Source organism: Typopeltis vanoorti, chromosome 9, assembly GCF_054136105.1.
Source record: "Typopeltis vanoorti isolate ZY-2024b chromosome 9, IOZ_Tvanoo_1.0, whole genome shotgun sequence".
In the NCBI taxonomy this organism is placed as follows: domain Eukaryota; kingdom Metazoa; phylum Arthropoda; class Arachnida; order Uropygi; family Thelyphonidae; genus Typopeltis; species Typopeltis vanoorti.
In genome coordinates, this window is record NC_143557.1 from 105,142,218 (window position 1) to 105,168,250 (window position 26,033).

General features: G+C 35.4%; 1 protein-coding gene across 3 annotated transcripts in view; it reads right to left on the minus strand.

The window, feature by feature from the left end:
• LOC150103376 (vesicle-associated membrane protein-associated protein A-like) overlaps window positions 1-26,033 on the minus strand; it is a 137,411-nt gene that overhangs the window by 19,392 nt on the left and 91,986 nt on the right. For 2 of the 3 annotated variants that reach the window (XM_090398105.1, XM_090398106.1), the window contains exons 4-6: window positions 21,089-21,169; window positions 20,628-20,717; window positions 5,887-5,985 (exon numbers count right to left, since the gene is read on the minus strand). In XM_090398105.1, the coding sequence (XP_090254231.1) occupies window positions 5,887-5,985; window positions 20,628-20,717; window positions 21,089-21,169 (270 nt within the window). The remainder of the gene's footprint in view (window positions 1-5,886; window positions 5,986-20,627; window positions 20,718-21,088; window positions 21,170-26,033) is intronic. The other variant, XM_090398108.1, reaches the window with a different exon arrangement.

The following is a 26,033-nucleotide window of genomic DNA, read 5'->3' on the forward strand; positions in this document are numbered from 1 at the left end:
AAAGTCCATAATTTCTAAAATGAAAGTTTTAAAGCAATTAAAAGTTGAGTCTCAGATATGAACTGTAGACTAAAATACACAAACATTATTCAAGTAAAAATGAAAGAGTTTGAGAACAGGAACTAAACCTTGGAGATTCAGTGGCAAGCCCTGATGTAAATATTGATTGATTCAGACAGAGAGGATTGTGGTAAGGTTGTCTGCAAGGATAGAAAAATCAGAATTCCATTGTGAACACAGGAAGCTAAAGGGGCAGTAAAAGAAAAAAAGAAAGCATATGAAAAGTTCCTGGCAAATAAGTTAGCTTGTGCTCTTAGAGAATACAGAGACAAATGTAAGAAAGCTAAACACTGTGTAAAACTATTTAATCAAAAGTCATGGGAGGACTTTGGCAAGAACATAGAAAATAAATATCAAGAAGGTGACAAAATATTCTGGAGGCTGTTGAAAAAGTTCAGAAATGGAGGAAACAGTGCTGTAAAAGGGATTAGAGATGATAAAGGTGACATGAAAACAGGTGAAAAAGATATCCTCGATGTATGCAGTAATTATTATTATGTGACACCTCCAGGGATTCCAAAGGACTCATCAAGGGAGGGTACCTGCTCTACAGTTCTGTCTCCACCAACTATACAACGAATTGCAACTACCATCACCAATGCCATCTACCGCCCACCACCACTATCATTTTCACAGACAATCACAAACATCCTTTCCCATGGCAGGATTCGAACCTGCAGCCTTTTGGCTGCAGAGCAGATATGCTAACCACTCGGTCAACCAGGCCAGCTATTCTCGCTAAACGAAGCAATCGGTGGCAGCACAGCAGTAAAAAATAGTCAATAGGCATGCAATCAGGAATACATAACCATACTGGAAGTAAGAAAAAAACCATCAAAATTCTGAAATGTGGAAATGATATTTGACCAGAAATGCTCAAGTATGGAGGTATAAAAGTCTCACAGTAGCTGCACTGCATAGTTCAGGAGGCCTGGACAGAGGGACGAATTCCAGATGATTGAAGTAGAGCTCCCATAGTATCCAGTCATTATAGACAAAGCCCTATGGTCAGAAAGACCTGGGATCGATTCCCGACAGTGATGTGAGAGGAACCTTTATCTGGTCTCTTTCAATGAAAGGTGAGTTTGCCGGTGTTAGATCCTGAATGGACGATTTTTAGAAATTATTCATTCAGAATCTAACATAAGAATTTGGCTAAATCAGATAATACCTGGTTGACAGCACACAGTTCTGAATTTATGTTGTAAAGGAATTTGTATAATAACATGTAAATCGTAGTAGAAAAAATCTTGTAGTTGAAAGTTAAACTGAAGGATTATAGGATTAGGGAAATTTTAATAAGGAAATTGTAGTATAATCTTGTCCCATTAAGCTGTCTTAAACTTAATAAGTCGCCAAAGAAGTTAAGAGTACGAGTGCAAAGGTCGAGTTACATATGCACGTATCGGCCGTAATGCCGCCAGCTACAACGTACGAGAAAGATGACATAAGCGGGATTCCCGAGAATACAGCACCTAAACGGCAGCTAGGACTTGAGGATCACCTTAAGGGCATGAAAACGAAGGACAAAATATAAGCGGAATGCACGCGATAATGCGGGGCTTTTTTCTTGTTGTTCCTGACTTCATTTCGAGGATTCCTGAATAGCGAACGGAGTAGGGACGAGCGAGAGAGAGATGTCCCACTCGAGTAGGAGCAGAGAATGAGCTGTATCGAGGCAGTGAGAATTTCGAGTCCGGGAAGAATGTAAAACGGACAGTGTAATTGTAAGCCCATTGCGGAAGCTACCGATGGAAGGAGGACCCGATATACATGCTGCCGTTAACAGACCTTTGGAAGAAAAAGAATGGGTAATGTAAAGACCTTTGTTGTATGTTTAAATGAGACAGAATTTAATGTTAGATCATATTAAGTGGACATTTCATAGTGGACTATAATAAGGATTTGAATTTTGAGATAGAGTAATTCTGCTAAACAAAGGAATGTCAGGAGTGAAATTTTAGCTGCATGTGACTGAGATTATATGTGAATTTGATATTTTGGAGATGATTTATATCAGAATAGTAACAGGTTGAGAAATGTATTTTAATGTAGCAAGAATTAAGAGTTTGATTTAGAATAACATAGTTAGCTTGTTTTAATGTTGCATAGAGTGTGAGTAATTGCCAAGTTGATCTATGAGTGTTTTCTTAAATTAGCATTGAATAACTAACTTAGTAAGAGATTTTGTAAAGCTTAATATCCCATTTCAATTATAGTTGTAAAGTGAATTTGTTCCAATAAACATGTTTTATTGTATATGCCTGTTTCGTGCTTGATTCGAGAATTCACATTACCACTTGCAAAAATTTAGAACCATAGCGGGAGGGAATTTAATGAAAGTGTTTGAGTAATAGATTTATTGGTCATGACTGCAATTAGAACCAGTAAAGATAAAAAAAATCAGAACTCCCTGGTGGACACAGGAAGTTAAAGAGGCAGTGAAGGAAAAGAAGAAAGCATATCAAAAGTTCCTGGAAAATAAGTCAGCTTTTACTCTTACAGAATACAGAGACAAATGTAAGAAAGCTAAACAGTGTGTAAAACTAGCTAAACAAAAGTCATGGGAGGACTTTGGCAAGAATATAGAAAATAAATATCAAGAAGGTGGCAAAATATTCTGGAGGTTGTTGAAGAAGCTTAGGAATGGAGGAAAGAGTGCTGTAAAAGGAATTAGAGATGATAAAGGTGACATGAAAACAGGAGAAAAAGATATCCTTGAAGTATGGAGTAATTACTTTGAAAAACTGCTAAATGAAACAAGCAGTGATGACAGCACAGTGATAAAAAACACTGACCAGGCATGCAGTCAGGAATACATATCCATACTTGAAGTAGAAAAAGCCATCAAAGGCTTGAAATGTGGAAAGGCAGCAGGAGTAGATGATATTCGACCAGAAATGCTGAAGTATGGTGGTATAAGAGTCTTACAGTGGCTGCACTGCATAGTTCAGAAAGCCTGGACAGAGGGACGAATTCCCGATGATTGGAGTAGAGCTCTCATAGTACCCATATATAAAAAAGGAAAACAAACTCAATGTGAGAATTACAGAGGTATTTCCCTACTGAGTGTTCCTGGCAAGATCTATGCAAGTATACTTGAGAAACGGTTGAGAAGAATTGTGGAAGAAAAGCTTGGTGAAAAACAAGCTGGATTCAGGCCAAATAGAGGCTGTCAGGATCAGATCTTCACTTTACGACAAATAGTCGAGAAAGCATGGGAATATAACAAAGATCTGTATTTAAGTTTTGTCGATTTGGAAAAGGCATATGACAAGGTGCCAAGAGAGAAGCTATTCAATACGCTGCAGTTATATGGTGTCAATGTGGCATTATATCAAGCAATACTTAGTCTTTATTTGAGTTGTGAGTCAGCAGTTAGAATTGAAGGAAGTACAGGAAGATGGTTTAATGTTAAATCTGGTGTGAGACAAGGATGTACATTATCCCCTCTGTTATTCATTATCTATATGGATCACATTATGAAGGAATGTGGTATTAAACCTGATATCAAAATTGGAGATGTTAATGTCAGCTCTTTGCTTTATGCGGATGATGTTATACTTCTAAATAAATCGCCTACAAGTCTGCAAGATTCTCTGACTAAATTGAATAGCTGTTGTAATAGATATGGTATGAAGGTCAGCAATAAAAAGACAAAGACAATGAAAATAGGCAGAATCATTGAAAATTTCAACTGTGTTGTGAATGGAGAACCTGTGGAACAAGTAAAACATTTCAGCTACTTAGGCACAATTTTTACTGAAGATGGTAAACTAAATATAGAAATAGACAACAGAATCAGCAAAGCTGGTATCGTGGGAAGTCAATTGAATAAATTCATATGGAATAAGAAAGAAATTAGTCAGAACACTAAATTAGCTGTATACAAGACTGTGTTCAAACCAATTTTAACTTATGGATCTGAGAGCTGGGTCAGAAGTAAAACACTTGACCAAAGACTAGAGACCGCAGATATGAGAGTCCTGAGAAAGATTAGAGGCGTGAACAGATGGCATCAATGGCAATATCATATTAAAAATGAGGATATTAGGAAAGAACTTGACATTGTCAGCATCCAGGAATGCGTTAGCAGAGCTAATCTGAGATGGTATGGTCACTTAAATAGAATGGGAGAGGAAAGATTAGCAAAACAAGTGTTCTCTGCCAGGTTGGCAGGAAAACGACTCAGAGGAAGACCAAGATATAGGTGGATTGATATGGTACAAAGTGCCTTAGACGATAGAAATATAAGATCTGATAATGTTGGAGTCTTGACAAGTAACAGACTGATTTGGAGGAAAATTGTAGATAGGAAGTTAGTAATGATGTAATTTTTTCATGTAGTACTGTCATATCCTGTACACCCCTTGAGGGTACATGGCAGGAATTTGATGATGATGATGATCTATTTAGTGCATATTAGAATGAATGCCAGTTAACCTAGGAATATTTCCCTGAATTTTGAATAAGCTCATATTATAAGACTCTGGCTGGCGCAACAATAAAAAAATAAATTTGCTAGTGTCCGAAAAGGAAGCATTCCTAGGTAGAGTTGAGTAGGGCATTATTAACGAAGTAAGTTAGTATATTAAATAACAATAGAGAATGAAAACGAAGACATAACACCGGTCTCATACAGAGGTAGGGTTTTTTTTTCACCCGCAACCTTGGGTTTTTCGTCCTCCCAGAATAGGCAAACTGGTCCTGTGAACACACGCATCTAGACATAGGACACACCGGGAGGCATAGGACTAACGACCTTATCCTCGAGTACGGTTGCAGTTACAAGAATAAAAAACCTCAACACCGTAAAGGTAAGAAAGTTTTTTTATATCTTAGTTAATTTAGTTCTGCTGCAATTCTATCATTAACAGAGATGCTTCCTTTAATTTAAATTAACAGATTGCTTGAGTCAGCCACAATTATGAAAACAAATAATAAAAAAATTGAAGAAGCTTCAAATTGATCACAAGAACTGCAATACCAAATTTGATCAACAATGGACTACAAGTAAGCCATGAAGGAACTGGCTAGTTTTTGTGATTAATTTCTTCTAATCTGAGTTAACATTTTGAATATCTATTATTTTAAATTGTCTATTAGATTGCTGAAAGAAAATTTAAATGACAGGATCTTCATTCAGCAAGTAGAATAAAATTTCCAATTAAAAAAGCACAAAAAAACTTTTGAAATTTCTCTCTTTAAAGATTGCACAAAGATTTTAAATGAAACTTTGTTGCTGATATTCTATTCAAAGTTCAACAATTTTATGGAAATAGTACTAAATCTGAAATGAAAAGATGACAAGAGGCTCCAGAAAGTGTCAAGGCCAAAATAAATTGCCGAGGATAGCCATAAGGAGCAATAACACTCTCAAGAGACCACTAAAAGTATCTTTGATGAGTCATGACTAACCACCCATAACTTAATACTTTGAAATGCATTTATTCTTATGAACTAACCTATATATTTTGCCTTAATTCACTGAACCAAAGTTTCTGTTTTAATGAGTTGGCTACAGTGAGGTGTCAAATTTCATAAACTTAAGAGAATTAGCCAAAAGATTAAACTACAACTCTGATCTGAGAGAGCAGACTAAGCTCCCAGTTCTCTAAACGCTAAATGAAGACTGGAGATGAAGACTACTACAGATATAAAAGCTGCAGGGTCAATTAAGGAAGTAAATGGATGGTATTAATGTCAACAACTATATTAAAAATGAAGATGTTAGAAAGGAAACTAACATTATCAGCATTCAAGATAGAACCGAATTAATATATGTTGATATCATCAGTTAAACTGGATATACTGCTTTTCCCATACCTTGAGTTGCTGATTCTCTTGCCTAAGCTGTCCCAACTCCTCTCGTAGCCTTTTGTTATCATCTGCTGCTTTCCTCATTTCCATTTCCAGATTACTTGCCTATATAAAAATAAGAACACACAAAATTTGTGACACCAGCATTCGAGCCCTAGTTAACAAATTAAAGTAATTAATAGTAAGAATGGATTTTTTTTTTTTTTTTTTTTTTTTTTTTAAAGATAAGTTTTGGAATCCATGCTCTGGTATAGCAATAGCAAAGCAGTAAACATGCGAGACGGTATCCATTGAAAAATCAAACTACATAAAGAATTTAAACCTTGTCTTGAAAGCAATAACTATTTGAAAGGAAAGCAATGTTATACGATACGGTGGTCCATGTTTATAAATAAAAACACTTAAGAAACACATCTGATGTAATTAGATTTAATATTTCTGGAAGAACACTTTCCATACCCCCCCCCCCCATTAAACTGGGCATGCTTCATGTGAAGCACTAACAGGATGATCTTAGTGACTTCTATGGTTCATTTATTAGGTTTCATTCTTCTAATTTATGCCAATATAAAGCAATTCTTATTAGTATAGGAACAATTCTTCCCATTCCATCTTAAATTCTTGTTCCTTATCTAAGCCTTGATTTCTCCAAGAAGTGTACTAAGAAGTACTAAAGAGAAGTGAGCATACTGTAATTTTTGATTAAATCATCTTTTATATTTGTACTAAAGCCTGAAATAAGTACAAGAAAACTATACATCACATCCAAAATTGATTTTAAAAAAGCAAAAGCAGGAAACTTGCATCTGTCCAAATAGTAATCATACTTTTTTTTTTTTTTAATACCAAAGCTACTGGCTTTTTATTTGACCACTTTTGCAACTGGACGACTCCAGTGTTGTTACAACAGAAAATGCCACTCTCTTGGCTCATTGTTCCATAGATGGCCTTGATAAAGGTCCTACATCTCCTAACAACAAATATTGTGCTCTGATGTTTGTTTTTATGGAAAGAGATAAGAATCTTGTCCAAATCTTGTCTCGGGTCTGGGTTAGTCCCGAGGGGGGTGGGGGTGGAAAGAGCAGAAAATAGTACCACTGCATAAAGGAGGTTCCAAGACTGCTGTTTCAAATTACTGACCAATCAGCATATCAGGAGTCATTGTCAAGGTTTTGGAGAGAAAGTAGTCAAGAAAAAAAATACAGCAATGGATAGATGATAATGGGATACTGTGTGGGGGGACAGCATGGTTTTGTGAAGGGTAGATCATACCTCAGTAACGGCTGAACTGGATAAGGATAATGGGTTTACAGTGATACTGCTAGACCTTGCTAAGGCCTTTGATATCTCTGATTCTAATATTCATAATATGATCCATACAGATAAGAGTGTAGATGATGTGCATCTCTGACTCAAATACTCTGAAAGTATGTATTTATTATATTAAAAACATCGTGATAATTCTAATCAGCATTAGAAGTATTGTATTCATCCTAGTTTTGTAAAATTTAAGTGTACTGTTGGCATGATTCATTATAAATTTCGTTTATAGTTATTTTGGTAACCTCCATGGAGTCAGACTCATCATGGGAGGCCCACTCAACCAGCAACATGTCTATCATAATAAGCTTTAAGTTGTTTACACTACCTGCATTCACAATGCACTCCAATTACTAAAACTCTCCACATAAAAAATCTACTCCTCACATCTTTATTTTTCTCCTAATCTGATAGGATCCCTTAATTTGAGGGGCTACTCCTCTTTTCCTCCTATCTACTTGATATAATTTTGGTCATTCGTCTTTGAACCCTCTCTAGTGTTTCCACATCACAATGAAAACTAGATGACCAAATCTGAACACAATAGTCCATATGCGGTCTGACCAATACCTTATATAGAGGCAGCACTTCCTTATCCCCTACATGTCAATGTATTTTTTTATCACAGCAGAAATGTAATGTGCAGTTTTCGCAACACTTGCGTTGTGCCCTCAGAACTTCAGTCCACTGTCCCATCACTACAAGATCCCGAACTTCATGCACTTCCTGAAGTACAGCTCCACCAATATAGTAAGCAGCCTTATATGTCTATATCCCAAAGTGTAACACTTTGCATTTATTAATATTAAAACTGCAACCCCACTAATTTGTTCAAGCTAAAAGACTATTCAAATCTTTCTGTATAGAATTAACATCAGAACTACTCCTGATAATTCTACCTAACTTTCCATCATCGGCAACATTTGAAGATCCCCAGTCAATTCACATAAAATATAACAAATAAGTTACAGAGTAGGGGACCAAGAACAGAACCCTGAGGCATGCCACTGGTCAGCTTCCTTTTCTGAGACACCTCCATCATTCACAACTTGCTGGTATCTGTCAGAAAGCCAATGTTCAATCCATCTAACTAAATCTGCTATCTAATTCCATCTTCTACAGCTTATACCCCAATCTGTCATTTGGTAATTATTATGTGACATATCCAGGGAGTCCAAAGACTCATTGAGGGATGGAATCAACTCCACAACTCTCTGTCTCCACCACTTCATCCAACCACAACGAACATCATCATCTACACCAATGCCATCTACCGCAAACCAGTAGTATTTTCACAGACAATCACAAACATCCATGCCCACAGCAGGATTCGAACCCATAACCTTTTGGCTGGAGAGAGAATATGCTAACCACTCGGCCAACCAGGCTGGCAATTATCAAATGCCTTTGCACAAAACACGCAGTATATGAATCTACCTTATCCAACACATTTGTCACCTTATCATAAAACACAAGCAGATTGCTAAAACAAGACCTACCCTTCACAAAACCCATGTTTATCATCACAGAAAATATCATCAAATTTCTGATATGTACCCTTCAAGGAATATACAGGATATTATCATCAAATTCCTGACATGTACCCTCAAGGGATGTACAGGATATGATAGTACTACGTGAAAAATTTACATCATTACTAACTTCCTATCTACAATTTTCCTCCAAATAAGTCAGTTACTTGTCAAGACTCCAACATTATCAGATCTTATATTTCTATCGTCTGAGGCACTTATTACCATATCAATCCATCTATATCTTGGTCTTCCTCTGGGTCATTTTCCTGCCAACCTAACAGAGAACACTTGTTTTGCAAATCTTTACTCGCCCTTTCCTGTTTAAGTGACCATACTACTCGAGATTAGCTCTGCTAATGCATTCCTGGATGCAGACAATGTCAAGTTCTATCCTAATATCCTTGTTTTTAATATGATATTGCCATTGATACCATCTGTTCATGCCTCTAATCTTTCTCACGACTCTCATATCTGCAGTCTCTAGTCTTTGGTCAAGTGTTTTACTTCTGACCCGGCTCTCAGATCTATATGTTAAAACTGGTTTGAACACTCTTGTATACAGTTAATTTAGTGTTCCGACTAATTTCTTTCTTATTCCATATGAATTTATTCAATTCACTTCCTACCATACCAGCTTTGTTGATTCTGTTGTCTATTTCCATATTTAATTTACCATCTCCACTAAAAAATTGTGCCTAAGTAGCTGAAATGTTTTACTTGTTCCACAGGATCCTTGTTCACAACACAGTTGACATTTTCAACAATTCTACCTATTTTTATTGTCTTTGTCTTTTTAATGCTGACCTTCATATCAAATCTATTACAACAGTTATTCAATTTAGTCAAAGAATCTTGCAAACTTGTAGCAGATTTATTTAGAAGTATAACATCATCCGCATAAAGCATTAACATCTCCAATTCTCATATCATGTTTAACATCACTTTCCTTCATAATGTGATCCATATAGAAAATGAATAACAGAGGGGATAATATACATCCTTGTCTCACACCAGATTTAACATTAAACCATCTTCCGGTACATTCTTCAATTCTAACTGCCGACTTACAACTCAAATACAGACTAAATATTGCTTGATATAATGCCCCACTGACACCATATAACTGTAGCATATTGAATAGCTTCTCTCTTGGCACCTTGTCATATGCCTTTTCCAGATCGACAAAACTTAAATACAGATCTTTGTTATATTCCCATGCTTTTTCAACTATTTGTCATAAAGTGAAGATCTGATCCTGACAGCCTCTATTTGGTCTCAATCCAGCTTGTTCTTCACCAAGCTTTTCTTCCACAATTCTCTCAACCAGTTCTCAAGTATACTTGCATAGATCTTGCCAGGAACACTCAGTAGGGAAATACCTCTGTAATGCTCACAATCAGTTTTATTTCCCTTTTTATATATGGGTACTATTAGAGCTCTACTCCAATTATCAGGAATTCATCCCTCTGTCCAGGCCATCTGAACTATGCAGTGCAGCCACTGTAAGACTTTTATACCACCATACTTCAGCATTTCTGGTCAAATATTATCTAATCCTGCTGCCTTTCCACATTTCAAGCCTTTGATGGTTTTTTCTACTTCAAGTATGGATATGTAATCCTGACTGTATACCTGTTGAGTGTTTTTTTACTACTGTGCTATCACTGCTTGTTTCATTTAGCAATTTTTCGAGGTAATTAAACCATCTTCAAGGATATCTTTTTCTCTAGTTTTCATCTCGCCTTTATCATCTCTAACTCCTTTTACAGCACTCTTTCCTCCATTTCCAAGCTTTTTCAACAACCTCCAGAATATCTTACCACCTTCTTGATATTTATTTTCTATGTTCTTGCCAAAGTCCTCCCGTGAATTTTGTTTAACTAGTTTTACACAGTGTTTTGCTTTCTTACATTTGTCTCTGTATTCTCTAAAGCTAACTTATATGGCAGGAACTTTTGATATGCTTTCTTCTTTTCCTTCACTGCCTATTTAACTTCCTGTGTCCACCATGGAGTTATGATTTTTCTATCCTTGCAGACAAACTCACCACATGCCTCTCTGGCTGAATCAATCAAAGTTTTCTTCAAAGCTTGCCACCTGTTCTCAAACTCTTTCATTTTTTCTTCAATAATCTTTGTGTATTTTAGTCTACAGTTCACATCTGAGAGCTGCTCAACTTTTATTCACTTTAAAACTTTCTTACATGTTATTCTTTTCAATAATAAAATTTCAGAATAAAATTCAATTTTATTCTGCTAAAGACTAAACAGTGATCACTTCCAATTTCAAATCCTCTGTACACTCTGGTGTCCTGCACCAGGGAGAAAACATCACTATCAACAATAACATAGTCAATGAGACTTTTCTTATTCCTTGCCTCTTCTCTCCATGTGAATGAATTTGTGCACATTTTTATGTTGGAACATGGTGTTAGTAATAACCAGTCCATGTCCTGAGCAGAAATCCAACAGATATTTGCCATTATTATTAGCTTTGCTCTTTTCTCCAAATTTTCACAAAATATTTTTGCATGTTTCACAATCATTTCCTACTCTGCTATTTAGATCCCCAACAAGGACCAACTTTTCCTTTTTCACTGTGTCAGTTGCTTTTTCTAAAGCTTCAAAAAATTCCTCCATTTCTACCTTAGTAGAACCTTCTGTGGAACCATAGGCACAAATAAGTCTCATTGTCCAATTCCCCATTCTCATATTTGCAATCATAACTCTACTTGAGACTGCCTGCCATTCAAGAAGATTAGCCTCGTATTTTGTGTTGAATACTATGGCTACTCCTTCTTTTCCTTGATTGTCATTGCCTGAATATAACATTTTGTATTTATTGCTCAGAAAGATCTCACCAGTTTTTGTCTTTTTTGTTTCAGTCACCCCTATTATGTCGATCTGGTACTTATCTAATTCCTCAGTTAGCTCCATTTCTTTGCCATTGAGGCTTCTTATGTTGATAGTAACGATCTTGAACTCTGGTGATGTTGAGTTGGGGTGTGTTTTCAGATTTGTTCCAGTAGCTGACTTTTTGCTGTTCGTCTTAGTTCCCTGGCGAAAACAACAGGGGCCTTGTTTAACCAGGCGATGGCCCTGCCAGCATGAAATTTTGTCAAGTTGTATCATTTTGTATATTGGTTTAAGGCAATAAGAATACAATTTGGTCGGCTAAATCCCAAATTTCCAGCCCATCCTCACTTGTTCAGTATCCAGGTATATACCCAGCATGGTGCACCACGAGAAGGTAAGGATTGGACATTAGGTCAGAAACCACATTCCTTTAAAGGCTATGTGGAAGTCTCCTCTCAGTTATACAGCTTTGACCCTTAAGCACCCCTACAGGATATTATGATAGTAATAATGTATGTTTTTTTTTATGTATTACTAACTTCCTATCAACAATATTCCTACAAATCAATCTGTTATCTGTGAAGACTCCAACACTATGAGATCTTATCTTATATTTCTGTCTTCTGAGGCACTATTTACTGAATCAATCCACCTATACCCTGGTCTTCCTCTTGGTCTTTTTATTGCAAATCTGGCAGAGAACACTTGTTTTGCTAATATTTTCTCTCCCGTTCTGTTGTGTGACCACCTGAAATTAGCCCTCTTAACACATTCCTGGATGCTAACAATGTCAAGTTCTTTCCTAATGTCCTCCATTTTAATACAATATTGCCATTAATGCCATCTGTTTATACCCCCACCCCCTAATCTTTCTCAAGAATCTCATAGCTTGGTCTCTAATCTTCATACAAAAATGAAGACTAGAGACCAAGATATGAGATTCCTGAGATAGATTAGAAAGTATGAACTATGTCCGGACAGTTCATCGGGAGGAAAATCAATCCCACGAAAATTCATCGCAGATATATGTGGGAAAAAATTTCTCATATAAGAAATATTTTATATATTATTTGATATTTCAATTATATTTAGCTTCTTGCAAATTTTTATTCGGTATAGAGTTATTCATCGCGGATATGTGAAAAAAAAATTTCCCATGTAAAAAATATTTAAAAAAAAATTAAGAAATAACGGGCCTGGTTCTCAGAGTGGATAGCGTATTTGCTCTCCAGACAAAATGCTGTGGGTTCAAATCCCACCGTGGATGTGGATATTTGCGATTTTCTGAGGAAATATGAGTGATGATCGGTGATAGATGGCATTGATGTAGTTGCCGTCAGTTGGTGATTGAATCCTTGAGGACAGAGGTTCTAGACCAGGTGCCTTCCCTCGATAAGTACTTGGACTCCCTGGAAGTATCAAATAATAATAATAACAATAATATTTCGATTATACAGGAGTGGTCTGAAACGTTCTCGGCCTCGACCATAGATGGCAAACACTATCGGGACGATTTTTTTTTTTTTGTAATTTGGTACATCTATTATAAGCATCCACGTGAAATTGCAAGTCATTCGATCAAGTAGTTTATTTTATACAACTGTCTGAAGCAAAAGTGTTGTATGTATGCCTTGAAATGGATAAAATTGAGTATCATGCGGTTATAAAATTCTTTGTAAAAGAAGGTTTAATGCCAAAAGAAAGTCATTCGAAGTTCATAAAAGTTTACGGGCACTCTTCTCTTTCGTTTTCGACAATTAAACCAGCCTTTAAGATGATCCATGTGAAAATTTTAATGAAATTTTCTGTGAGAATAAATTTCCAGAATTATGGCAAAAGGCAATTATTGCTTTTTCAGTCAGGGTAGAGATCTAAGAATACCAGTAAATTATGATCCAGGTGCTCTGATAGCTGCTTGTGAAAGATCAAAAGGTTAATTCATCTTTTATGGTTTCTGGAAGGCAGCAACTTTTTTTTTCCCCCAGGATAAAATCCTAGCTTCCAAAAACATTCTACACTAGATCATTTAATTTGACTATAAGAATCTATCAGAGATGCTTTCTTAAAACAACACAAACATAACTTTTCATTGACACTGGATAGGTGTATGACATGGCTTGGAGGTTCTGTATATTGGAAATCTACAACTTTAGTTTTTAGAGGGAATTTCTGTTTATTAAAGACTATATATATCTAGCAATCATCTAAATCCAAGTGGGATCAATTATTTTGGCTCTTCCTCAAAGAGAAATGAGTCTTACAGGGTTCTGTAGTGTCATGCTGTTTGCCGTCAACTTTAACTCAATAGCAGAACAACTTTCCTTCTGACTAATGTCCTCTATATAATCTATATAAATAATATCCTCTATAAAATCTAGATGATTTTGCCATCCGTTGTCATTCTTGCAACATGAGAGTCAAAGAAAGAAAGCCGCTGACCATCTTTCAAATGGAGTGCTTTTAATTGGGTCCAGATTTTTGCCACAGGAAACCGTTTGAATGCATTTTTTTTCCCTGCAGATATGCTTTTCATACTGAAAACTAGGACAAACAATAATCCCACTTCCAACAGAAGCAAAGGGACTCCTGTTTATGACAGAAATTGACTTTTTTTGCCTGATATGTCAGTTGCAAGATATGTACCATAGAACAATGAACATACTTTGCACCTTAGCTTCCACTTCTTGGCATTGCCTACAGATTTTTGCTGCTCCATTTATATTGAGTACTTGTCAGATGAAGACTTGATTATGGGTCTCAAGTCTGTGGCATCTGCAAGAGACAGACTTTGATGGGAGATTCACTCCACTGAGCAATCATAACTGCAGATGGGCATTTTGAAATCATCTAAGTCCACACAGCCAATTATTTTTTGTCCATGGTGATTGTACATTCTGGTGAGCATTACTACAAGCTTTAGACAATACTGCACTGAATCCATCATGCAGCTTTTAATGCATATTAAACATTCTACCCTCCTCCCACTGTCTACCAGTAGCCCTTTCAAACCTGAGCAGAATCTAATCATATTCATGCTAGAATGTTTTAACTGCACGCAATAGGGATACATTAAGTTGCATAAATCTGAAGAACTAATCAGTTTGGTATTCAATATTTAAATATTCTATTATACAAGGAGACTCCATCTGGACATGTCTGTATTTAATTCCAAGCCATGTTAGGATTAAGGGAAACAAGGCTCTAATGTTTTTCAGCTAGGCTAGGTCATTACTTAACATACCATCATCTGCTTGATCCTTATGTCGATTACAGAGAGACAAAAATTTTCTCAGTGTAGGCATGGAATTAAGACCAATAACTAAACCAGATTAAAGCAGAAATTAAACTGCTGCAGTCCAGTTTGTACCAAGTTCATAGTGAGGAAGTCATTTTCACTCATCTCTGCAATGTTGTTGTGGGTTGATGACATGCCTGTGAGCGAATTTTGTGTTTCTGATTTAACCATAATTTAATTCTGATTGCCCTCATTGACAAAAATCAATAAATGTCATTTTATTTAGTGCTTTCAAGAAGTTCCCTGCAGATTCAAGCAGATTTTATCTGATTCATCTAATATATATTGTTTTTAAATTTCTACAAAAGATTAACCTTCACAATCATTTTAGTGTGTATTAAAACTATAAATACACCTGCTGTATGCATTACTCTTGAAATTCTGAAGCTTGATTATCTGCAATTTAGTTAACCAAACACTGAAGCCATCTTTCTAGATAATCTTGACATCCCCAACTCCAGTTGGCTTCCTTTTCCAGTTCCACCAACCAGGGTGGAAAACATAGAAATATTTTATGAGCAATGATTTAAATCGTCCCCTAGATAAACCTTTCCCAAATACCCTTGATCTTTCCTTTGCCAAGTATTGCTAGGTATATAAGGCCACCTCTCTGCTTGGTAACTCAAATCATAATCTCATAATTTGTAAGTATCCTCACCCACAGAATGTACTCTCTTAAACTTCCAACTACTTATCCTTAAGCATCAAAAGGGTGCCAAGAAAGGAGCGATCTCCAAGACTTAGAATTTCATTCCTCTTGCCATCTAAAATTACCATCCACTTACAAGCTATAGTTTAACTACCTATGCTGAAGCATACAACAAATGCATTTCAAAGCTCGATTAAAAATAAGGGTAATTGAAATGGCAAAGCAAACTAATAACTGTGCTGTTGCAAGAAAGTTTGACATAACTGAGAAAATGATAACAGAATGGAGGGAGGAAGAAAGAATATATTTTTAAAAAAATTTGGTTTAACTTCTATATTGAAACCACTAGACATCTGCTTGAACAAACCATTTAAAGATCACATGCGAGAAGAGTGGAATAATTGGACGTTGACTGGTGAAAAATCACTTACAAATGGTGGATCTATGTGCGCTACATCACTTGATATGTTGTGCAATTTTGTGATCAAAGCATGGAATAAAGTAAAAGTAGAGACTGTAATAAAATCATTTAAAAAGTGTGGTATCTCTAATCTTATGGATGGTATGGAAGATGATCATTTGTGGGACACTGATGACGATGAAAATGAAATCAATTCACCGGATTTGAACTGGGAGCCATATGGTGATCATTTAAACAATGAACCTGAAGAACTATTTTCAAAAAAAAAAATTTTCAACAGATGAAGAAAATTTAACATGAGAATTGAGGTTAATAATTATTATTTGTTTTTTTAAGACTTACATCTATTGTAATATTTTAAATAAATTTATGTAACAAAAAATTAATCTGATTTGTTTATAAACACTGCCTAATTTCTTATATAATGATGTATTGTAACTACCTAAATGTTCATCCAAGAAATTAAGCTTCCCTTTTTAATACTCGCCGTATAAGACAACCCATTTCGAGTTTATTTTTATAGTATTTGAGAGTCGTCTTATATGCTGACATATATGGCAATTAGCTGTTATAGTCTGGCAATAATGATCACAGGAAGGATCAAAAGGAAGTAGCTGTAGTAATCAACACCAAGATAATCATCTTAAATGGCAGGCAATATCAAGTAGTGATGATGCAAATGTTAAAATGGGGAATTGGATAACGAGACTTACATGTGTCCGTGGCCCTACAGTAGGTTCTACTATGGATAAAGTGAAGTAATTTTAGGAGTAGAGAAGGCAACTAACATTCAACCCTCTGAGAATGAGGTTCAAGAGCTGTTATATTACCTGGATCAGAATTCAGCAATAGACAGATGGGATATCAGCACATATGCTAAAGATATGTTCAGGTGAACTGGCTAGGCCCTTGATATGTTTGTATAACTTGTGAGTCTCAGTTCAGAATGCATGATAGTTCTGTTATACAAGGGTGGTGCCAAAACTGATGTGCAACTACTGACCTATCAGTATCTCTGGAGTGCTGGCTAAGATTTTAGAAAAGTTATTAAGAACTTGCATACAGAAATGGATTGACAAACAAGCTATTACTTTGCAAGGAACAGCACCAGTTTACTAAGAGCACGAGAGGGCATGTTTTAGCAGTGTTCATGTTTTATAATAATGTTAATGCCTGAGTTGGATAAAGGGAAGGGATATGTGTACTTCAAGTTATGTGTTCCATTATTTTTTTTAACTAGTGGGTTTTGATGATATGGAATGATTTCTGATGTTTTCAGGAGTGAGGCCGTTTTTTTTTTTTTTTTTTACTGAGAATGAGGTTACCTTCTGTTATCTTCTTGGCATAAGAGGGTTTTCTAACATATGTTGTGGCATATTTTCTCTTCACTTTCTGATATGGTATGCTCTGCTCATCTTTTGAATCTTTCTCATATGTCCATATTTGGCACACTTAGAAGTAGGCCGTGTGTTCTCCCTTGCAAATAACACATCCGGTTGTTTACTGCAGATCAGGCACAGATGGCAAAGGCATGACAGTAGTTGAGATACTTTGCTTTCACTGATGCTAGGGATTTTGGAGTGTTAATCATAACAATGATATTCCTGGTTGATATACTAGAATACATACCACCTCTGCACATGAAAATTCTTGTTATGACTGCCAGTTCATGATCTTTTAATTTGGAGCAGCAGCTCTCCTCATTAGGCACAATGAGGTTCCACTCAAATATCACTCTTCTTGAAAAGTTCAGTTTTGTGGAAGTTACTATAATTGGTATTCCAACTGATGTCACAGGAAAGAATTGTTCTGATTTGCTTCTGGAAAAATACTTCAATATGAATGTCTCCGAATGTAGTTTGGGGATCTTTCAATCCTTCCAAACTCTTCTGAATAAAAAATCCTAACTAGATGTTCTTCTGTTTAAAGTGTAATAATGCAGAACAGCAGTATGTTTGTTAGTTTCCCTGATGATTTCAGAATTTGATTGTGGCTTACTGAAGCGCCCCCTGATAAACACGAGGATGAAAGTCACAAAAGTGAGGATTCAGTACCAACTACAGAGCCACACATGGAGACAACACTAATTGGTCAAGCAATGACTGTGCTCAAAGTCTAACAGCAGGGTCACCCCAGCTGTCAGACTTGCGCCAAGTTAGGTTTAGACTCTGTTCCTGAATTATGGGAAAGGACACATTACAACCCGGTTGACCTTTGCAGATAAGCCCAGCTGACTAATCCTGGTCACACCATTGACTACCGATCTTGCCAAAGCATTGCAAGAATACCAGAAATCTCCTTTCTGGATGGTCATAGGTCACAACATGGCAATGGATGCAGTTATGGTGATGTGAAGAACAGAAAGATTCAGGAGAACAGAATGAAAAAATGATTAGTAATAGGTTAAAAATGAAGAAAACAGGCTAAAATCATTACTAGGAGGACCTTTCAAATCATGAACAAGTGTCCCACATGGAGGTGACAGCAGATGAACTTTACTTAATAATGCAAGGAAAATCAGGCTATGGGCAAATGAAAACAGGATTCTAGATTTGGCATTCCCTGAAAGCAATATGGAATAAACATTGTGATAGCAGACAAACAGTTTCACAAGACATAATAAAAGTGGCAAACACAACTCAGAAGGAAAAATAGGAATACTGAACTTAATGATACTTTTTTTTTATAAGGCCATGATTCATATGGATTTGAATGGTGTAGGTCTGGTCACATGGATTTTAGGAAGATATAAAAACAATGGAGAGGTAAGAATAGATAACTGAAGATGACATCCAGAGTACTGAATGTTGAATATGAGGATCGATTAAGAGGAATTGCAGAGTTTGTTAAAACAATTAGAAAAGAGGAGATATGAGTGAGATCAGCTGATGAAAGGACTTTGTAAGTTTTTCAATGGATGGTAGGAGGACAAAAAATGAGAGGAAATATCTTTGGTTGATGGGTAAAAGTATAGTTAGCAAGGAGTTATTGATCATTAAGTAGAATGTTACCTGAGGAAGTGGTGAATGCACTAACACTGAATAATGACTTTAAAAGTATGAAACAGAATGGGTCTCCTGAAGTGAGTACTAAGAATCCATGAGGCACAGATTAATAACAGTGATTGAAATCAGTTCATTTTTCTTGAGTACTTATGTTTAAAAGTGTGGTGTAAATCCAGCCACAACATGTGTAACTTTTTTAGTTTTTGACAAAGAATACCAACACCATCACTTATTCTATTTCCAACAAAACATATTATGTACATCATTACTTTTCTAGTATTGATTAATGTATTAAACTTCCATGGTAATTTTCCCTTTGATAATGACTGCAATTCAGTTGAAATATCAGTGTACCAAAAGATATTTCCTGCTTCTAAAGATACACAGGATGTCTATATAGAAATCAAAAGACTTTGAAGCTTTATCCATCGAATTTAACCATCCTGTAGCACACAGGATGGTTAAATTCGAGTCAACATACCTAGTGCAATGATATTTCTGTACGTATGGCAAGGCACCATTCAGAAGAAACATGTAGATGGGTGAAAAAATTTGAGGTAACAGGCAGTGTTCTGAAACAACAAAACAGAGGAAACTTAGAATGTCAGTTGAGAGTACTGTAACAAACTGCAAATTCTACATTACTACTCAAAGTTCTCCCAAGCTCAATCCACATAGGCATCAACTGGTTCAGCAGATAACATCTGATGATCATGTCAAAAGGAAAACTATACTATGCCAAATACTAAGCAGTCTTAAACCATAATCCAGTATTGTGCATAGAGTGACCCCACTAAGTCACATTCTCTGAAAAAAAAAAAAAAATTTCACAAGTGGGTAAGTTACCTAACAGAAATGCTATATCTGGGAACAAAGAATCCATACCTCACCCATAAGTTCAAAAAAAGACCCAAAAGTTAATCCGTGGTGCAGCTTCATACTAGGTAATTTCTTTCTGCAGAAAGAAAAAAAATCTGCAATCTACATTTGCTTCAGCTGTTTGTCGCACCATAATTAGAGAACTACTAACCTAGGTGTGTATTTTAGCAGGATGGACAGTTCCTAAATGGTCTCATGTTTACTTCTTCCACCAGACTGCTGGCTGGATGGAGATGGACCCATTGCTTGACTAAAATTTCCTGACTTTACCTAAGTCAATTTTTTTTTTTCTGTGGTATTATATGAAAGGCAAAACATGCACAAAAGTACTGGGCATCATCTGAAAGAGCACATCACACCATATGGACTCTGTATTCCCTGATATGTTAGACAGTATACAGCAGAAAACAATACCATAGGGCACAATCTATGCAACAAAGGAGCATATCAAGAGTCTGTCATCAATTACATTCATACCACATCATATCATACCACAGTCATCAATTACACTCCCTAACATACAGGTTTCCCCAATTGATATGCATGAATATTTCTCTTTTGAATTCTTTAATAAGGCTTCAAAATTGTTTCATTTTTATACTGTAGGCATCCCATATATAGACATGCATTCTGACACTTGAAGACTGCATATGCCCACTTTTAGATTACAGTCTCCAAATAATTTTGTTAGACATCTCACAAACAAGTCAAATCAAATGCAGGTAAACTAAACAACAACAACAAAAAAAAAAAAAAAAAAAAAAAAGCAGTGAAACAAAGAACATTACCTTAGGTGAAGATTTAACTGCAGGTTCAGATACAACTTTAATTGCAGCAACTTTGTCATCCCTATGAGGTGCACTGGTATCAAGGTTATTCTGAAAGTTAGACACACTTGTAGGAAAATTGATAAAACTGTTTCTAAAATGCAGAAGGAGTTCGCAGCAAATATATATTAGCAATATGGACATTAAATTATGGTTAGTAAATTAGTTTTAATTATTTATGAAAATTAGTTTATTTTTTCAATATGAATGAACATTAAAAACTTGCAATACTAATAAATACAAATTTATATGGAGTGAGTGATACAGAAAGGGCAATTAATTATGAAGCTATAATATTTTCTTCAGATTATTCATCCCACAACTACAATGCCATTACCATTCAATTATAGTCCACACATTCAGCACATGCACATGCATTCATTTAAACCTACATTAAAAACGTGTTTAAAAATGTCACCTACCTGTGCAGAATTTTCAACAGGCAACTCAAAGACACACCTTAGCTTAGAATCCATTAAACTTTCAGGATTAGCATCACGCCACTGGGAGAGAAAAAAAAAATGAAATAAAATAAAATAAATATATATATATGATCAAAGTTCATAAGACAGAACACTGGAATAAGTTTATAACATTTATTTACTTAGTAATACTAGTTTGTATATTTATACTCAGGTGTAAATATACAAACCAGTAGACAAAACAATAAGGAGTAACAAAGGTGACAACTGTTACACAGCTATACAAAAGAGACTGATATTATTTTTTAAAAATTATTTCTAATTGTTCCAAATGTTTTGTATGTTTACGCATTCAAGTGAAAGTTCTTGACTAATGTAAGGCTAGAATGTATTCAGACGAGTTAACACCTTGGTTAATATTTAAATGTTTAGGATCTAATGCCATTTCCAAAGATTTCAAAATTTTTCTTTCTGTTGTATCATGGCAATGTTTTAAATCTCAGAGTTTGTCAACAAGATTTTTTAGAAAGATAAAATATCAAGTTTTTATCATGCATGAATGAAAGAGTAATGAGGATTATACTGACAAATCTATAAATTCACCTATATTAATTTGATGAAAAAGCCTGAAAGGACTGCTGTTTGGTGAATATTTTTCAGTATTTAATCACAGAAGATAAACAATGATAATTTCTTAATAAGTGAAAACTAACATCTGCTCTAAAGAAAAAAAATTTCTGATAGTAATATTACTGACAAAATATCATCACTTTTGTTACAGGATGACTCATACTGCACTACTTGCAAGAACTTGCATATGCAGTTGACCCGTGAACAACATGGGAGTTAAGGGCATCGACCCACCACGTTGTTTGAAAATCTGTGTAACTTTTGACTCCCCAAAAACTAAACTACTAGTAGCCTACTGTTGATCGGAAGCCTTACCGATAACAAACAGTCAATTAACACATTTTTTTTACATTATATGTAAGAAGGCTGTTTGAAAAGTTTGGCAAATTTCCAATAGACCGTGACACAATTCAGTCATTCATACCAGTGTCGGCACGTATCATCTTTTTCATGACCCTTGGCAAAATTTTAGCCATGTGTGATGTGTAGTTCTTGTTTGCAAACATTTAAAATAAAGTGTTCGAATTTTTCATAAAAATGGAGAAAAACGAGTTTCGTGCAGTGATAAAACACTTTTATTTGAAGAAGTGGATGGCCATGCAGATCAAAGCCAAGTTAGATGCAGTTTGTGGGGACTCTGCACCAGCATTAAGGACTATTTATTTTTGGATAAATGAGTTTAAACGTGGTCATAAGTCCATCGAAGATGAAGCATGCTCTGGACGCCCAACTGAAGGAAATGAATGACAAAAATCCATGGTATCATTATGGAAGATTGCCGAGTGAAAGTGCGTGAGATTGTAGGTATCTCAACTGAACAGATGTATAATATCCTGCATGAAAAATTGTACATGAAAAAGCTGTGCACGCGATGGGTGCAGCAGTTGTTGACTGTCAATCAAAAATGCATGCGATTTTTGATTTAATGCAGTGTTTGGCAATGTTTGATCACAATTTTCAGGATTCTTTGCATCTATTCGCGACTGTAGACGAAACTTGGATCCACCACTACACACCTGAGTCCAAGCAGCAGTCAAAACAGTGGAGACTGCCCGGTGAAAGAGCATGGAAAAAAGCAAAGACCGTTTTGTTAGCTGGGAAGGTGATGACCACTGTTTTTTGGGATTCCAAGGAATAGTCATGATAGACTACTTGAAAAAGGTTAAGACAATAACAGGAGTCTATTATGTGTCATTGTTGGACAGTTTAAAAGAAGAACTGAAGACAAAATAGCCAAGATTGATGCACAAAAAAGTGCTCTTTCATCAAAACAATGCACCGTCCCACACATCGGCCATCGCAATGGGAAAATTGCATGAATTGGTTCCACATCCACCATATTCTCCGTACTTGGCCCGTGTGACTACTTCTTGTTCCCAAACTTAAAAATTTGGCTAGATGGGAAAAAATTTTCTTAGAACGAGGATGTCAAGGCTGTCAATGACTATTTTGCACAATTTGACAAATCCTACTTTTTAGATGGGATGAAAAAATTGGAAACTCACTGGACCAAATATGTAGACCTCAATAGACTATGTTGAGAAATAAAGGTTTTTTTTTTCCAAAAAAAATTAAACAGTGCATAATATGACAACTGTTGTATTATGCACTGTATTCTTACAATAAAGTAAGCTAGAGAAAAGAAAATCACAAGGAAGTGAAAATAGATTTACAGAAATGTACTATACGTAAGTTTATGTTGTCTGTATACAAGATGAATCGCATGTCTGTCAGTACCTAGATCGATATTGTCTTTATATGATACAAAACAATGTAGATATTATACATATTACTAATCTTAGACATCAAAAATGAAAAGATAATGTGAAAAAGAAATTCATATTTATTTACTGGTAGTAACGATTCATACATTGATAACAAAGAAGCAGCTATATGATTGCTTTATGGTAGACTAGCCTATACCTTAATGATTGAATCATAAAATTTATTTCATGCTAATTAATTAATTGACAGTTAATTTTATGCAGTCATGATTTAATATTCACTATTAAATCATTTTTAATATTCAATTTTCAATTTCTCTCGACTGTGAATGGTGCTATGTATGGTCCATAAGTGTTTGTGTGCATAAATTTTGAAAAATTTTTTGCACACATTTTATGAAGCCCTTTGGTCAGAAAGAACTGGATTCGATTCCCATCCAAGATGTAAGGAACCTTTATTTGGTTTCATACAGAGGTTAAGGGTTTTTTTCACCTGGAAACGTGGGTTTTTTGTCCCCCCCCCCCCCCAAAAAAAAACAGGCAAACCGGCCCTATGAACATGTGCACCTACACTACAGACATAGGGCTAACCACCTCATCCTTGAGGGGATCGCAGTTTCAAATTGCAAAAACATGCCAAATATGAATGTAACAGGCCACTAGGACCTAATATAAGCATAGGGAGGAAATGATAATAAAAGACTAGTATCTACATATATTTTATGCATTCATGACATACCTAACTTTTTCTTAATTTTTTAGATATTTCTAGGCTACATGGTTCACCTGCAAGTTTTTTCAAATTGTCACAAATCTCCAAAAAATGTTCCAATATATTTATTCAAAAACACATGTAAGTGGACCCATACAGTTCAAACCCACATTTTTCAAGGATCAACTGTATAATAGCAGGCAAAGTCTCTTCATCTATTAGCATTTTCAAATTTCAGCTGATGATCAAGCCATTCACAAATAGTCCAACCTGTGCACTGTTACTATAATTACCCAAATTTTCACGTATTCAATCCAATTACCAAACAATAAGCTCCATTTCCAAAGGTTTCATTCAACAATAGATAATGCAATACAAACTTGGTAACATTGTTGCATTATCTATTTCCTTTAAGCTAAACCAATCATAAATACCTTTCCATAATACTGCTTTATTACTCTTACGTTTATAAACAGGAAAATGTTTTATATCTATGTAAATTGGGTTCTCAAAGTCCGCATCAACTGCGTATGTTCACTGGTCATATTTTCTACTTATAACAAAAAAAACAAAATCCAAAGTTGCTGGAGGGAAAAAAATTCTTACTTGTAATTTGTATAATCTATTTAATTGCAGATGCAATTCCCTGAATCATATTTTATTAGTTATTTCATCTAATCACTGCACTAGCATTTATGTGTCTGAATAGACAAAACAAAGAAAGGATTACCAAACATGTGCACTGATATGGACAATAGTAATTAGTCAACAAGTGAAATTTGTTTTGAATAACTAGTTATGTAAAATATGCAAAAAAAGATAGGAAAATTTTCTCCTAGGTAGAAATTATTTGTTTTTGATTTATAGCCAAAGCAACTGAAGATATGAGGCCAGTATATTATGCCTTAAATTGAATGTTGTGGTTGGTTTGCAGGATGAAAAACCAGTTTCCAGAAGAAGTCTGCCATTTCTATATGAGACCAGCTAACTCGCATTTAACTGAAAATGTCCCGATAAAGGTTCATGCTGGCTTCCTAATCTGAAGCAGGATTCGAACCCAGATCTTTCTAATCAAAGGCATCATCAATATTGGGGGAGGAAGGGGAGGGGTCCAGAATATATGGAGTGTTTCAAAAGGGTATATACAACTTTACAGGAGAACAGAAAATAACTTGGAAGATGTATAAAAGCTGAGTGAGTGTCATAATGTAGTGAATCGCGTCAATTTTTGATCAGGTAATTTTTTTACCAAATGACAACACTAGATGGCGTGATATGTCACGGCATTTGAAAATGGCAACTTTCGATGGTGCAGAAAGAGCATGCTGTATTTTGGTTTGAAAAAATGAAGTCTGCAACACAAGTTCAGAGGAATTTCTGCATGCAATATGGCAAAGCATTTCCTAGTAGGCACATGATATACACGTGATTAACTCATTCCTATTCATTATGTGCATGCCATTAGTGAACACATAGGGAAAGTTTTAAAGTCATAAATATTTTAATTTTAAATATTTTTGTTGCATTTCACCCCATCAGAAAAATCCTCAGCTTTCTTGCCTCTCCAAAGGAGAAGTTTCTATCTCTGTTATCCAATAACTAGATTCCTTGCTCTTGTGTGTCATCTATTTTGGACAAACAGGAAGATCTGCTTTTATTTATCTAGAACAGTATTTCCCAATCTTTTTCGAGTTGCTACCCCTTTTATAATAGCGAATAACCTGCGACACCCCCCCACCATATTTGCATAAAAAGGCATTTTTAATAGGGTAAAGAAAAACATATTAAAAATAGATTTTTCAGAATATAATTCTAACCTAATATTTAATTAACCTAACATTTAATGCATTTAATGATTGTACTTGCATCTGGGAAACCA